The following is a 17,233-nucleotide window of genomic DNA, read 5'->3' as shown; positions in this document are numbered from 1 at the left end:
TTATGCTTCATACTTTGTATCTCATAAATTATCTTATTTTTAATAAGAATAACCAGGAATCCTGTTCCACATTTCCATTTGCAAATATCAAAGCAATGTTAATGCTACCCTGTATATCTATGCCTGTAACTGAACTTCAGCTGAACTCACACAAGTTTGCTTTCTCATTTGGTACAACTTGTTAAATGGGCAAAGTGAGATTAAACACTTCAGCTTACAATCATAAGATTTTTTTGTAGGTGATCCTAAAAGTCACATAATTGTGTAGTAGAAACCTTAGAAATTATACATCTATGTACATCTCTTCATTCTTTGTATTAGAAAAATGAATTCAGTAGAGATTATTATAATCATCCAAAGTTCAGATCTTCCTTAAAACAAAGAAATTGCCTTCTGATTCCCATATTAATGCTATGTCATATTACTTTCCTTTTAGGTGCTTGCCAATAAAATCAGTGTCAAAATTATTTCATCACTTATAAAGTAAATTATTCTAATGCATTTATTGTAAATTATTATAAAAAGCAGTGTAATTTCATAGGCATATTGATATTACAGTGTCAGTTTGTCATCTATTGGTAGACTGTTAGTTCTTTTTTGAGATAACTTAATTTTGTACCATTCATTATTCTTCTTTCTTGTGAAGAAACATCAAAATTATCTGTCTCTTCTACATGACAGTCCTTCAGATAGTCTGAACTCAAGGTAAAAAAGTGGAACAGGCATAGCACCTTTTGGAATTAAATAGATACCAACTTGCACTTATTTTTGACTCTGACTAGGTGTCTTGGTCAAATTTAATCTCTCTGAGAGCCAATTTCCTCTATATACAATTGAATTATTAATATCCACCTCTTAAGGTTTGGGGAAATTATGGATATAAATTATCTAGAACATATTCTAGTGTATAGTGAGCACTCAACATTTTCTCTTATTTGAAGAATATGCTCACCGACAAAACCATGGGCTTCTCAGCAAATTGGATGGAATTGGAGACAATCATTCTTAGCTATCTATCACAGAAACTAAGAAACAAATACCGCATGTTCTCATTCATAAGTGGGACCTGAACATTAATCACAAAAGCACAAGGGAGGGATTCACTGTGCTGGGACACTGCCAGGAGAGAGAGGAAAGGTAGGGCACATAACATGAGGGGTATGTGATCCTAAACCAAGCAAAGTGAGGATCAGTTGGAGGCCCAAACTTCACCTGCATGCACGTTACTTATGAACTTAATCCTGACTTGTACCCAACATCTTTATAGTAAAATAAAGTTAATACATAAATTTTAAAAAAGTTGTTTCCAGTATAAAATGTTCCATTTTTTTGGTACATGATTGTTAATTCCCTTACCCTCTGAAACATACTCCATGCAAGAGCCAGTGTCCTTCTTAAATGCTGGTACTAAAAGCCATGCTGTAGATATCAGATTTATGAACAGCACTGACATTCTGATGCAGTAGGAGAGGGATGCAACCTAGATGGGTCTCACTCTTGGTGCTTGTATTTGAATAAAATACTTTTCTTAATCAGATCCATGAATAGTCTGCCGCCTTTTTTTTCTTGATAGGTTTATCAGATTCTTCACTTATATTGAATTTGTAATAAAGTTTTGCAACTTTTTTATATCAACTCTTAATACACAAATTCTTCCACAAACCACATGTATGCAGTTGATTTTGAAATTCTGTAAGCATATCTATTAAATTCAGTTTTCTTAGTTAGGGCAAGCATTGCTGCTAGTTGAGATCATTTGGAATTCTGACTTTGTTTTGTCAGAATATCCTTCCAAACTGGATCTCACTCAGGTTTGAAATGCCTGCCTTATCCACCTTCACCCAAATCCCTGGTAGAAGTTTTGAAGAGGAGAAGGTCAAGAGCAGGAAACTGTGTCATACCTTCAAGTCTATTTTGTTAACAGGAAACTCATTAATCATCATAAGTCCTTGTCTACTCTCTAATTAACAACGTTAAATGTTTACTTTTAAGTATGATAATTACTGAAGGTTTTGCACATATTATTTGTCTAGCTTAGGACATTCCCTTCTTTTTCTAGTTTGAGAAATGTTTGTTTTTTTTTAATTGAGAATTGAAGAATTGTATTTAATTAACATTCTTGCATTTCCTGACATCTTACAATTTTTCCTTTTGACTTGATAATGTGAATAATATTAACTGATGTTCTGACAGTATTTCACACATTCATTCTCGGGATAATTCCCACCCTCCAACGTTTTTCCTTTTTTGTTTTTTTCATTTTATACATTGCTGACATCAGTTGTTAATGTTATGCTTTGGGTTTTGTATCTATATCTGTGAGGATGATTGACCTATCATTGTCTTTGTTAAATTTTGTTGTCAAAGTTGTCAAATAATAAATAGAAAATTTAGAAATTCCCCAAAGACATTTACGTACTTTTGAAATGATCTGTCCATGGGCTATTTGGTAAAATTCACTTACAAAGAACATGAATAAATTTTCAGATAAATTTGTATTTGTTATTTTGTCAAACAAAATAATAGCACAATGTTTATTTTTCCCAAACATTTTATTTTGATAATTTGAAAATCTACAGCAGTTCAAGAAAATATTACTTTAGTAGTCTGTATTTAATATCTTCACCTTTACTAATTATTAATGCTTTGTTATATTTACCGTCTTTCTCATATATGAACATATATGTATATACTTACATATACATATATATGTACATTGTATATCCTTTGTTTTCTAGTCTTTATTGGATACTTTATCCATAAGTATTTCTGAATGCATCTTCCAAGAATAAGGCTGCTCTTCTGCACAACCAAAATGCAATTTTCATGTTTAAGAAAATTTATATTCAAAATGTTATCTAATAATATATGCTCTAGATTAATCAAATTTATCTGACTGTTCCAAAAAATGTTTTCCATACATTTTCTATTTCTTGGATTCAAGATCCAATCAAGTTTCATCCTTTTTTTGGTTGTTATACTATTTAAAGTCTTTTAATTTAGAACATTTCCCTTGTAATGTTGTTGTTTCATTTTCCTGACATTTTTCTAAAGTCTAGGACAATTTTACTATATTCTTATATTGTCCAATATTCTATATCGTCTGATAATTAGACTCAACGTAAATATTTTAGCGTAACTCATATAAATAATATTGTAGATTTCAGTAAACATATGGTGTCAAATATATTTGTATGACTATTAGTATGTCTGGGAACCTGTTTTTATGATATAGAAAAAATAAACATCATGAATCTGTAAAATCCATTATCAACCAAACTATCTAAGTATGTTTTATTTTTTAGAAGGAATATTGTGGCTATGTGCTATCTTTTCTTTTTAATGAACTTTTATTTGAATACTCCAATTTTATACTTGTTTTAAAAATATCTGATAATATTTTTAGTGTCTATAGTTAGCAATACTGTACTATGTACTTAAAAATTTGCTAAGGGGATAGATTTTATGTTGTGTTCTTACATAATAATAATTATTATTATAAATAAGAAGTTTGGAAGAAATTTTTAGAGGTAGTGGAAAGAATTATCATGTGGATTGCAATAATAGTTTTACAGGTTTATACTTTATCTTCAAACTCATCAAGTTATGTACATTAAATATGCTTAGCATTTAAATGTCACTCATTCTTCAATAAAGCAGATTAAAAGGTTATATGAGCTTTCTTGGATTTTGAGAAGTATTTTAACAAACATATCACCTTAATTTTCTTATTAATTTACCTTGTGGGCTAAAAAGTGACACTAAAATGCAGAAATATATAATTTTTTCCCACACCGGTCTATTTTAGATAGATATTTGTCTAAGTGTGTTCATTAACTGCAAGAATAGCCATGTATGCAATCTTTTATAAATTAATGTTTCCACAACAACAAAAGTCCTTGATTAATCACATTGTTGGCTTATTCACACCAGATATCTGGAAAACAGAAAATATCAATAAGGAAAATTGAAGATTGTCTATATCAAGTAGATAGCTCTCAATAGATTTGTGCCCCTAATTTCCAGACCCATATATTGATCTAATAGATATCTCCATTTGGTCCTGCTAAAAAAGACACAAAATATAGATTGGAATACTCCAAATTATTCTCTTCCTTGCCTTTTCCCCCAAGCTTCATATTTTCCTGCATTTCACATACTAATGAATAACATAATCACTATACCCAATTCTACCCCCATCACTCCTCTCACTGGCTACATACAGTCATCGAGTTCTGTTGCTTTTGTCTTCTAAGTCCTCTTAAATCTTATTTTCAGACTTGTAACTTCTGCCATAACTCAGAGTCACAAGCGTTTGCATAGTAGAAAGGTTTCCTCATTTTTCTACCTACCTCTATACTCCTCATTAAATTTTTGTGCCATAGTATAGTAAGGGTAGTCTTTGCCAAAAAAGAGGCCAAGTATTATTATTTTACTTACATACTTAAAATAAAATTGTCAATATCTTCCTATTAACTACAGATACAAAACAAACTGCTTATGTGATAACATGTCTATGGCTCTTTTCTAGCTCTTTCCAAAGGTATATCTAGCCACTGTGAACAACTCGCAGGAGTATTTTGTATTCCGATTCTGTCATTTCTGCATTCATCATGCATGCACATGTTTTTGTGCTAAGCTATAGGAATTCAACGAAAAGCAAAAGCAAACATGTGCTCTGTTCTCATGGAATGTAGAATGCAGACATTTACTTAAAACTGACACACATAAAAATATAAGACTTTTCTCTGCTGTAAACTAATTTTTGACCTTAAGAAACCAAATTACCTTCTCAAGTTCCCATTTTCTTCTTATCTATATCAAGAATGTAATATGTATTTCATAGAATTTTCTTGTAGATTAAAGCAATAACAGCAGTGGAAAAAAAGAAAAATATGCAATTTATGCCATTAATGGGCTAAAGTGAGACCTTGTGACAACACTGATGTTTGCACAGTTGTTAAGGAACAGTCACAAAGAAAAGAGCTAAAGAGGACTGAAAAATCAAGTTGATATTGTGGAAAAAAGCATAACAAGGGATCTTAGGGGGAACATAAACTTTGTGGATAAATGGGAAGTAAAATAAACTTAGGAAATTTTTTTGAGGTCTCCCAAAGTGTGATCAGGTCACTGACAGATACAAGAAATTTGCAAATATGGGTCAACAAATTGAGCAAAGTAAAGAATTTTATATGAAGTCCCCAAGAGATTACAGACTAAATTCCATCAAGGTATAAGTACAAACCTTGATGAGTGAATCAACTTTTGGATGGAAATAAGAAGCAAGCTTCAATTAAGTGAGGAATGAAGGAAAATAAAAAAATGAGAAGTTATTTTCAGTTCAGACAGAGAGAGAGAGAGAGAGAGAGAGAGAGAGAGAGAGAGAGAAAGATATTGCAGTATTATGGGAGCCAAGAGCCAAGAGAGGAGAGAGATTCAAAGTCACTGAGGTGTGAGTTTTGTGAATTGGGCATTATTAGCAGGACTCTGTGAAAGACAATTTTTTAGCAGAGAAGAGGATATACCAGTTAGATTTCACTAAAGAGATTGCAAAGGATAAGAAAATAGAAGCAGTAAGCATAGACTTATTTGAAAAGTATTTTACAATAAGATATTTTAAAAGATATTAGAGGACTGGATAAAAAATGTGTGGCATATATACATGATGGAATATTATGCAGCCATAAAGAAGGACAAAATTATAAACTTTGCAGCATCTTGAATGGACTTAGAGACTATAATACTGAGTGATGTATCACAGAAACAAAGAACTGAATACCACATGTTCTCACTCATAAGCAGACCTTGAACAATTATCATAATACTATAAAAAAGGGATTGGCAGTAGTGAGAAACTGCTGGGTGGGGCATACCTCATCAACAAGGTTAACTGCACAATGAACATTTGTATACTTAACCCTGAATTATACCCCACACCCTTAAGATAAAAAATAAATAACAACAAAAGATAGTCAATATAGAGTGAATTCAAGGAGGTTATAAAGTCAAATTTTATTAGATTAAATGAAAAAAATTCTTTATTTGCTAAGAAGAAAAAAACCAGTAGAGAATTTTGAAGGTGGCAAAGAGACAAAATAATTGTTAGAGTTAAAATTTTAAGATCTGAAGGGTGACATAATTTATAACACAAAAGCTCAAACTAACCTTAAATGAAATGGAATACCACTTCTTTAAGACTAGTGAAAATAGAAGAGAATAAATAAATATTCAGTGAAATTCAGAGAAGACTAATCTCTATTGTACATTAGGGGTTATCTAGGGTAACATAAAGGAAGGGAGTGTGAGATGAAACTGATGCTGGGAATGTAGAAGCAGCTGCCTTTTGGGGTATTTTAGGAGAAAACAAGGAATAAGTAAAATAATTATTAATCCAGGTGAAGTTAAAACATAAATTTGTCAGCCAGAAGACAGAAAAGTGATACATGTATTTTTCTGCAATGCCTGAGAATGAAGGAAATTGAGTTTACAGAGGGATCAGGGTTAGGTCAGCACTAAGGGCTGAAAAAAGATGTTAAACAGCATTACTTTGAAGGAAATCAGTTGGGAGCAGTATATAAGAACAATGGTAAATGGGGAACTTTGAGGGATAATTCAGGATCGAGGGTTCGAACGTCAAAACAGAAGATTGAGAAGAAAGAACAATCAATAATTTTAGGAGAAAAACAGATGAAATAGCTGCCTCTGGTTGATGGGAAGTTTGATGGAATCAAAACTAACTCAGTAAATATGGAAAAGTATGAGAATATAAGATGGTGGTTACAGAATGAAATTTCTAGATATTTTAAAGAATAAAGCAGTTCTAAGTATTAAATTTATTCATTGGTATAAAAAATATTGATGCAGAAATCAACCCATGACTTCTACTTTATTACCAATGGAAATCTAATATTTAAACAAAATGGAGTTTTAAAAATATATTTTGGATGATTAAATTTAGTTTCACCTTGAATTCTACTTCTTTAGGTTGTATTGATATAGTTGGGCATCAGTATTTAGAGGAAAATTAAAAAGTGGATGAATTCTGAACTTGAGTCTAATATCTTAAATAGAGGTATATTTTATTTTATGTAAACTATATCAGGGAGTTCTTACACTATTAGATGTTTCATTACCCTTCTTCCTAACAGCATAAAGGGGTAAATTACTTTTGTTAATTTCTCATGTTGCTTATTCAATTTTTTTTAAAAAAAGCAACAGTGTTGCTATGGAGTCAATAATTCAGACTTGAATAAAAAAAGTGAACATGAAAAATTCTGTGATATTACTGGAGAGGATCTATTTAATTGCTATCAGAGTCATTGTCAGCAAGACTGTATTTCCAATCTAATTAACAGATATCAAAAAATAAAAACAAAGAAACCAAATATCATCATTTGACTAAATGCAAAATGTTTTACTTAGTGATTTGAATCTTTATGTGAGTACCTGGTGAAGCTACATTTAAGGTGTACTAATCAATTGAGATAAATAAATCTAGAACACCCAACCAAATATATTCAAATGATTTGTCTAAGTGCTTTTTGCCTGTTGGAAAAGAGGGACATTATATAAAGCTATTGGATGCTACCATCCACCATTCTTTATACATAAATGCAACGTTGCAAATATTTGGTTTTGCCCATGGAACTTATTCATTTTTGTGGCACAAATAGTTCATTACATTTTGGAGAAAATTCGAAACTCTCCAAGGAGATCATTTCTGCCTAATGCTTTCTCTCTACTCTACTGAAAAGAAATTTTAAACATTTGCATTAAGAATATTCATGCATTGACAAGATTGAATACTTCTAGAAATACAAAATAATATAAATAAGTTTATTTATTTACCTAATTCAACAGACATGACGGTATGTGTTTATTGTGTACAACATGAATATGAGTATAAAGTATATAAATACTGTGAAATAGTTCAATTTAATTGACATGTGCATTATATTGCATAGTCATCATTCCTGTAGTGAGAATACTTACATCCACTCTCTTCGCAGTTTTCAAGAATACAGTATTGTGTCATTAATTATGGTGACCATGCTGCACAAAAATAATTTTATAATATTTTTAAATAAAAATATATAATTGTTGGAGGAAGAAAATAATGATTTTAATTTGTATAAATAAAACAAAACAAAAATTGGAAACGTTACTTGAAATGTGTTTTACATGTTGTTAGCAAGATTCTTATCACTGATGATCAGAAAGAGATCTATTGGCTAATCCTAACACAATTATTTTAGAGAATGTGTTTGTCTGATCACATCTGTAGACAGGCATTGACTATGTTGATGTAATAAAATTTCAAAATAGAATTTTTTAGATTTGATGAGCTTGCAATCTAACCAGAAACACCCCCAGTTTCCTGCAATCTCTTCTACTGAAACCTAGAGGTGTTTTTAAAAAATAAAAATAAAGACCTATTAGAAAATCACACACAAGGTAAAAATAATAACTTTGAGTTAATCTGAGTCTTGTGCCCACACTTGTCTAAGTTGTACATAAAAGGAAGATAAGAAGGAGAAAAATTGTACACATTTATTGATATTTGATTTATTTCAGGTTTGGGAATCCATTGAGCAAAAGAATAAACCACATTTGTCTAGATTTTCACAGTTTACAAAATAATTTGACATCCATCATTTTTCTGAGGTTATGTGGCTAGCCCAATGTCACTCTGCAAAGTAAAAAAACTTAATAATAGTAAGAGAAAATATTAATGATTTAATCTTATCTCAGATGGCTTAAAAGTACAATCTGTTCTACTAGTATGCTATATGGTTAAACCTATTTAGCTAATTCTGCCATGTACATTTATTTTAACAATTATTTTGTAACAAGCCTTTAGATAGTTTCAAAATTATTATAATTCTCCTACTACATAGCTTCCAAAATATGCATTTGTTGAATAAATGAAACTATTTGCAAAATTTGAAAACATTAATTAGCTACAATAAATATAATTGCATTTAAAGTAGATATTGGTTCATCTCTAGACTCCAATAAGAGTCATGTTTCTTAGAGCCAGATAATTGCAATAATATTTTAAAACAATAACACTCAAATGGCACCATTAAAACAATAATAGTATGATAATTGCAATATAGCACAAAGAAAAATTAAAAAAATAAAGGTTTTAGAACTAAAGGAAAGAATATTCATGGCGAATTTCCCATAGTAGTGCTGAAAACTCCTGACTAAAAACTAATGATAATACATAACTGAAAATTGTAGCATAGATGTTAATTATATATAAAATGTGGCAGAGAGTGTTTTGAATATGAAGAATAAAGAAAGCTAATTGTTTCCCTATACTTTCCATGCATGGGGTTCTAAATCTAACCAGCTCATGTGATGGAAACTTGTAAACACCAAGTAAAGTAATGCAGCAAAATAAATTCAAACTGGAATTTGAAGTAATAAATGTAAAGAGAGAAAAAAGCAAAAATGAAAACATGATTCATGTTGAGTTTACAATTAAATAGTAGGTATTTATTTTGAATAAAAATACCATTTGATCAAACACATACATAAATCTTAAACTAACTTAGACTACAAAAGAGAACACTTTATTCATTAGAATTTGTTTTTGCTTATTAAAATATAGTTTTTCTGGGATATCCTTAGGGGTTAATTTTTTTTTTAAGTTCCTGACATTATTGTCTTGATTGCATTTATCAGTGTTTCCTAAAAGCCTGCTTTGTGCAACAACAACAACAAAATCCACAGATTTGGCATCTTCTGTAATTTAACTGAAGGTCTGAAAGATGTAATAAAAAAGGCATCTGTCTGCAAGGTGATCCTTTAAAGCAGCACTTTGAAAGCTCTTCAGATTCAGTGAAATCTTGTGTTTAATAATGCCAAATGGTGACACCTACTTTACAGTACATGCTGAATTTGGAAAGTTGGTATTATGTGTTTGAGCACTTAGAAATTCACCAAATTATGAGGCAGCATAGAGAATACATTCTGTGAAAAGTATTTTTCAGATTTCTCATTTTTGTAAATGTAGATTTAGACTCTGGATCTGCTCACGATTAAGGTTAAACTGATTAGTCCCACGTGACACACACTCATGGCAAGCTTAAAAGGGTTGTTCAGACCACACTGATGAATGAGAACATTGTTTCAATGATGGGACAAGTTAAATGGATGTCATTGGTGAGGAGATTTGAGGGTGGGAGAGTGGGACGTTTTAGTTTAGTTCTACTGAACACTTTGCTTATGTCTTAGTGAGGACGAATTGAATATAAAAATATAGCTTAGAGAATTTGAATTCATTTCAAACATGAGAATAAAGGGGAATTATTGCAAGACTTTGTTGTATTGAATTTGGTAATTGAACCCATAGAATTCAAATAGAGTCCAGAAGGGAAACTTTGTCAAATGTTTGGAATATAATTGAAATAGAAACAACTTAAGAGAATTTGATTTATTTTGTAGAAATAAAATGTGACTGAGAAGTTCGATGTACATATTATTGCAGCTAAATAAATACAAGCATAGTACCACTAATGATTAGTTTATACTTCTAGTGCAAAGGCTATTTTTCTTAATTATGTAACCTACCACTTAAGTCTAAAAGTAATTGATATAATTTCTTTTTTGTTTGAAATCATTGTTTATAATAAGTTGGACCCTAATCAATAGCTCTGTGGAGCTGTGAAATGTGGAAGCCCATGTATATCAGTGATCTACTGATTTTCAGTCTAAAACTAAAAAATTTTCCATTTTCTCTATAATTATACTATATTTTTCACTCATTTTTCAGTAATTTATTTTCAGTGATTTATTATCTGTATATTTTTAATAATAAAATTTACTTTTCAAAATTGATAGAGAACATTGCATGCGTTTATTGTGTGCAACATGGTAATGTTTTAAAGTTCATATACATTGGAGAATAAGTAAATCTAGCTAAATAACAAATGCATTACCTCACAGTTTTCATTGTTGTGGTAAGCACACATAACACAATAGAGCTCTTGAAATTTATTCCTTCTGACTTGTACTTTGTATCCTTTGACCAGCATCTTCCCTTCATCTCCTTATCCCTAACCATCCCAGCCCCAGGGAATCACTATTCTACCTTACTCACACCAGCTCCAGGGAGTCCCTCTTCTATCTTTTTCTTTTATTTCACAAGAGAATCTTTAGTTTTGCTCTAATATGCTTATCTCAAGAGTCATTGCTTTGGCACATTTAATAGAATTTACCTTTGTCTAAATTGTGGCATTAGTCTTTTCATTTTTTGACTTTCCCCTTTTTTAAATAAAATAATAAAATTAATGGTAAAAAAATTAAAAATGGGATATTAAAAACATGCCAATTCTTGTAAATTGTTATTCAAACACAAGGATTTTTGATGCATTTTATCACGACTCTTACACTATTGTTCTTAGAATAAGAGGAATATCAAATGTGTCTTTCAGGAATGCTTGGGATTTCCTTCCATCTTTATTTGCTTTTTCCAGGTCCATATTACTTTCACTCTTAATCAGCGCCTCAGAGAATTCTCTGCAGTATTAGGGAAAGTATATTTCCTGGACTCATAAGCACGTACCCCACATCTTTCTAAGTCACCAATCTTTGGGTGGTTACTGGCAAGTGCTATGGGTCTGCGTGTAACCTCAGAACTTGCACATGATGGGAAAGAACGCTTCCTCTCCATTGAGGAGCGAGGACTTGAGATCACACTTGGCTTCTGAAACACTCTTGCCACTGGGAGCAAATTTGACACAGTTAAGGAACATTTAAAAAATGAGGAAATAAAAAATGAGGAAATGTATCTGTTCACCTGTTTATAGATCACTTTATGTACCTGATCCTGACTTGTACCCCACATCTTTAAAATAAAATAAAGAGAAAAAAAATAAGTAATAATAAAATAAAATAAAGAGGAAAAAAATGAGGAAATTTGTCATGTGAAAGATTCAGTTCTGAAATAAAATGAAGCCGTTTTGTGTATAACCAACATCAGGGAACGATACAACTCTGATTAAATTAAAACTCTTCTTTTGCATTCTTCTTTATATAGGTCTTTATTTTTACTTTAGAAACATATTTCTATTTTAGTGACCAATGTTTCATGTTTTATAAAATGTGTGGCATACAGATTATTTTCATTCTTTGAATTAATTGAACATTTAATTAACTTATTGTCATGGGAAAACATTGTGTTGAGTTTTGAGGGAATGAAAAAATAGAAGAGACATCATTCCTGACCTTAATTAATATATAAATATTCTAAAAGGATTTAGATGGAGTATTTTTCAATACAGGCAATATTCAGGAGCGTAAATAATATTATTAATATAAAGTGTCTTATCATTACTCTCTAAATAACATGAGACTAATTTTAAAAGCACAAGTAAATAAATAGCATATTAATTCTGATGTCAAACAACTCAACATATTTCTGTTCAAACAAAATAATATATCTTTTGATAACTATAATTAAAGGATTGTTTTCAGTATTAAAAAGCTGACATTTAGAAAATAATTAAGGTGTAATAAAATAATAAATGTATATGATTTTTCTTTTAATAAGAGTAAATCATATTATTGACATAAAGAAATTGAGTTATCTGATAAATATTTACCTCTTTGCTGAACAGAAACATGTAATAAAATACTAAACAGAAAAAGAGTGTTAAATATTTAGAGAGTGCAAATAAATTCTGCTTAAGCTTCCAAACACATCTTCATATAAATTTTCCATATGGTAATATACTTGAAATTAAAGTTTGAGAAAAGTAAATGAAACACATTTTTAAAAATTAAGTTTTTGAAAGCAAGAAGGAAAAAATATTACCTAATAGTAGTAACTTCACAGTTCTAGCATCTCGCTCAGCATCCTCCTGAAGCTTTTTCTCCAGTTCTTTTGATCTTTTGGCCGACTCCTTGTTCTCTGAACTAATACGGCTGCCCATCTTGTGGTGTTGGATACTTGTCAGTTTATTTGTTCCAACTTTTCAATCGTAGAGCACAGCTCTGACTTGGACATAGGATGCAAGAGCAATGCTCTGCTAAAGTATCCGACAACCCATTTACTCACACCCTAAGATTCTACTTTGACTAAGGAGTTGCTTTCTAATCTGTCACCTGATCAAGGGGTAAAACCATACAACCCTAATGGAAGCTAAAGTGGAAATTCATTGTTCTTTCAAATTAAATGACCACTTCTGGCACATCTTTGAAAACCTGCTTATCTGCCTTAAATAATAATATAAAATAACACAGAAAGTTGCCAAAATCTATACACAAAGATAATCTACAGTGAGCAATTCAAATGCAATGTTTGTCACTAACAGGAAATTTTTATTATTATGGTTAAAAGTTATTGTTAGTAGTTAACAATGCAATCATATATTCAGATATTTGGTTCTTCAAATTCTTCATAATCATTCTTGTGTCACAATCAGAATATATATTAAGTTATTCAAATTTTATGGTCTCCTTATGCTTAAATTATTACTTAAGACAACTGGACATCTGTTAGTATTTGTCAGTGAACAAGAAAATATCTTTCTCTAAGACAATGAAAACAAATACATATAGTTTTTATATTTATACATATTGTATTGCTATAAATACGAAATTCCACACATAGTTTTCTTAAATTATTAATTTTAGTCTCATGGGATCCATTTTTATAAATTGAGCTTTTACTGTCTGTGAGAAAGTCAATTTGTCAACACTAATTGAAGGCCCACTTGGTGTAGACACTGAACTGTGTTCAATTTAGGAAGCACATTAACTCTTTAGGGCCATTAAGCAACAGCTGCTGTGCTGGAGGAACTTTTATTGATTTGGTATCAAGGGAATAAAAACCAATGTTCTTTGAAACAGTAGGTAGTTTGTTCTTTTCTGAAAATAAAAATAGCAATTACATCTACATATATTTCATATATTTCAGCTACCCCAACAGATAATGTATTTTTGAAAATCTACAGGCTTGAGGGCAGAGATTTTGTTGCATAATTTTTGACTTATATGAAGCAGAATTCACTTGGTAGGTAGTCTGTTTTCCTTATAGAGTTTGGTTGCCTGTGGAAGTAGGTAAGCATTCCAATGTGCAATTTGATTTGTGAATGTGCTTGATCAAAAGATGCTAGAATACAGCCAGTCCATCAAACTGTCAGTGCTGTTCCTCTTGTGGAATCATGTGCAGTTTGAACAGGTGCGTTTTTGCATATTCATACAACAAGAAAATAAGCTTCCAGATTAAATACATGTTCCTGCTTTGTTTACTTTTTCACATTAAAACTATTAGGCCGAAGATATATAAACATAGTCAAAACTTCTTGGATTTAATCCCTCCATATTATGATAGTGTAAAGATGTGGAATGGCAGGTATGCAAGGATTTGTGTAAATAATGTGATATTGTTTTTACAATGCAAATGGCCTGTCCCAAAGGAAGAAGATTTGCAATGCCTAATGCTCACCCATGAGCACAAACTCCACACTGAAAGCAACACTTAGCACAACACTTTTGTTAAGTGTTGCTAATCTCCTTTTGCCTGTTGATTTTATTGTAAAAATGGAATATACATTGTACCCCAAGTAGGCAGGATTCTTGCATGTTCCATGACAGCAATGAGCTTACAGGTTACACTGTAAGATTTACACTCAAGAATAACTATAGCCCATAGCTTTTGAGCAGAAATATACCTTGGTTTTAAGAGGAGATGCATTTAATTAATTGGATTACTAATTAAAACTAACCAACTCTTTCAAGAGTAGATGTGGACATTTCCTGGACTGTATCAAATAATGAACTTCCACTTTTCTGTTCTAACCAATAATGTTCAGTCATCAACTTTATGAGATTGTTATTTTTTCATCAACAATTAAAATATTCTTGACGTAAAATTGTTAGTGGTATCTGTGTTATGGATAAGGAGGGTGGGGAGAGGCAGAAAGAAGAGAAAGCTTCCTCTCAGCTTTTCCCTGAGTGCCTGGGACATGGCATCATTAATTGGTTGGAGTAGTTAATATACATATTAGCTCATGTTGCTTCACTTAGAGACATAGCTTTCTGTACCTTAAGAAACGATAAAATTCAAAATATTAAATTCCATAGAGTGATAATATCTTACCAGTTTAAATGTCCTTCACAGTATTTGGCACAGTACTAACCATAGGAAACGTTCAAACTGTGTTCTGGATTTAAAAAGTGTAGTATATATACACCAAAGAAAACGACACAGTTATAAACAAGAACAAAATCATGTCCTTTGCAAAAACATAGATGCAGCTGGAGATCATCATTCTAAGTGAATGTTTATAGGAACAGAAAACTGAATACTGCATATTCTCATTTATAATGGGAGCCAAACGCTAAATACACATGGACATAAGGACTGGAACACCAGACATGGGCACTTCTAAAGGGGAGTGGGATGGATGAGGGTAATGAGTTGAAAACCACCATTGGATAACATGCTCACCATCTGAGTGATGGGGTCATAGAAGCCAAAACCTCACCATCACGCAGTACACCTGTTTAACAAACCTGCACATATACTCCTTTAATTAAAAATAAAATAATTAAAAATTGTTTATTTCTGACAAATTGATAGAGACCTGGAGCTCTCTTCTTTCTTGTGCTTAGTGACAGTATGGTTAGACTGTTTTTACTGAAATTGTAGAATGACTCAAAAACTCAATAAAAAAAGCCCAATTTTAGTTTCAAATGGTGTCAGTATACAATTGCAACTATTAATCCACCGTTCACATTTTTTTCCCCTTACCTTCAAAAATAATAGCAACATGCTCCCTTTCAATGGTTCAACCCTGCTCCACAGTGAAAGAAAATCAGTAGACGATAGTAGAAAAAGAAAACTAAATTATATATATACCATGACCATAAATTGAGTTTGCTCTTTAAAACAAGAAACATGAAAGTAGCCAAGATCAGGTTAGTTATATATAGGTGTGTGTATTTATATGTGGGGGTGGAGAGAGAGAGAGAGAGAGAGAGAGAGAGAGAGAGAGAGAGAGAGAGAGAGAAAGAGAGACAGGCCAATTAAGACATGAACACTGAGTGTACTGGGGTGCACACATATACGCAAGCCAATGCACACTCACAATAGCAAGAGGAATTGTGTTGGAATGCTATTGTCCTTTGGAATAATCATTGAGATTAATTTATAAATGCACTGTTTCTTTTCTTTTTGCATCATAGTAAAACTAACTCAGGAACGAATAAAAGGTGTGAACCTCCCTTGAGCTCTAGAAGTCACTGAAATATCACAAGTCTGGACAATGTGAATAAGTTTTCTCTTGATGTTTTTGGTTAGAGTCTGTGGAATCTTTAACAGGGATCATTAGCTTTAAAGCATATGAGTAATCCCTATTTCACGTTTATAATTAAACATAACTTGAGGGTGACTTGTAATTATTTGCTACTTGCTTTTAATAACCAGATTTCAACCGTTGCTTTGTTTGTTTGTGTTTTTGTTTTTTGAGGCTACAGCTTACAAAGCTGTAGTCTCAAAAGCTTACAAAGCTTTAGTCACAAAGCTGAATTTCTCTTGGGGATGTTCCATGTGACTGACTTCAATGGCTCATGCTGAAAATTGTTGAAAACAGGCTGGCATCAGTGATATTCTTTATTTTGTTTCTTTATCGTATAGGAGGTGTTGATTTCAGGCATTGAGTCCCTGGGTGGTTTGAGTCCTGGTTGCCTTAGCAATAACCTTTATCCTTGTATATTCCCATGAAATTTGAGGCAAACCATCCCTCCTTTGCTAATGGTAATCAAATGTACACTTTTGGGAGATGTAAGCATGGTATTCCCTTCAGAGATTTCATGCCTTTTGAGACTTCCTAAGAGCAATCTTTTGATCTTGAAGGAATAAAGCAAAACTTACTATTTCAAGTTAGTACATTTGAATGGTTCAATAAATTTTCATTGCCAGTATTAAATAGATCTTATTTATTGATAGGTAATACAACTATACATTTTTATTCATTGCAGTTGATTTCTGCCTTTGTTTCCATAATCTTTTTATTTTTTTTTTTTATTTTTTTATTTTTTGAGTTGGAGTCTCACTTGGTCACCCAGACTGGAGTGCAGTAGCCGCTCCCGGCCACTGCAGCCTCACCTGCTGGGCTCCGGCGAACCTTCCACCTCAGCCTTGGGAGTAGCCGAATTACAGGCATACGCTACCACGCCCGGTTGATTTTATTGTAGAGATGAGGTCTCGCTGCGC

General features: G+C 31.8%; 1 protein-coding gene across 2 annotated transcripts in view; it reads right to left on the bottom strand.

Annotated features, from left to right (window-relative positions):
- The window catches only part of GNAT3 (G protein subunit alpha transducin 3), a 52,950-nt gene extending 39,923 nt beyond the window's left edge, over window positions 1–13,027 (bottom strand). Inside the window, exon 1 of one of the 2 annotated variants that reach the window (XM_008062474.1) lies at window positions 12,827–13,027. In XM_008062474.1, the coding sequence (XP_008060665.1) occupies window positions 12,827–12,944 (118 nt within the window). In that variant the 5' untranslated portion in view covers window positions 12,945–13,027. The remainder of the gene's footprint in view (window positions 1–12,826) is intronic. The other variant, XM_008062475.1, reaches the window with a different exon arrangement.
- Between the last annotated feature and the right edge of the window lie 4,206 nt (window positions 13,028–17,233).

Source organism: Carlito syrichta, unplaced genomic scaffold, assembly GCF_000164805.1.
Source record: "Carlito syrichta isolate Samal-C Ts95f unplaced genomic scaffold, Tarsius_syrichta-2.0.1 Scaffold305719, whole genome shotgun sequence".
In the NCBI taxonomy this organism is placed as follows: Eukaryota; Metazoa; Chordata; class Mammalia; order Primates; family Tarsiidae; genus Carlito; species Carlito syrichta.
The sequence above is the reverse complement of the archived record's forward strand: the minus strand, read 5'-3'. Positions and strand labels throughout refer to the sequence as shown.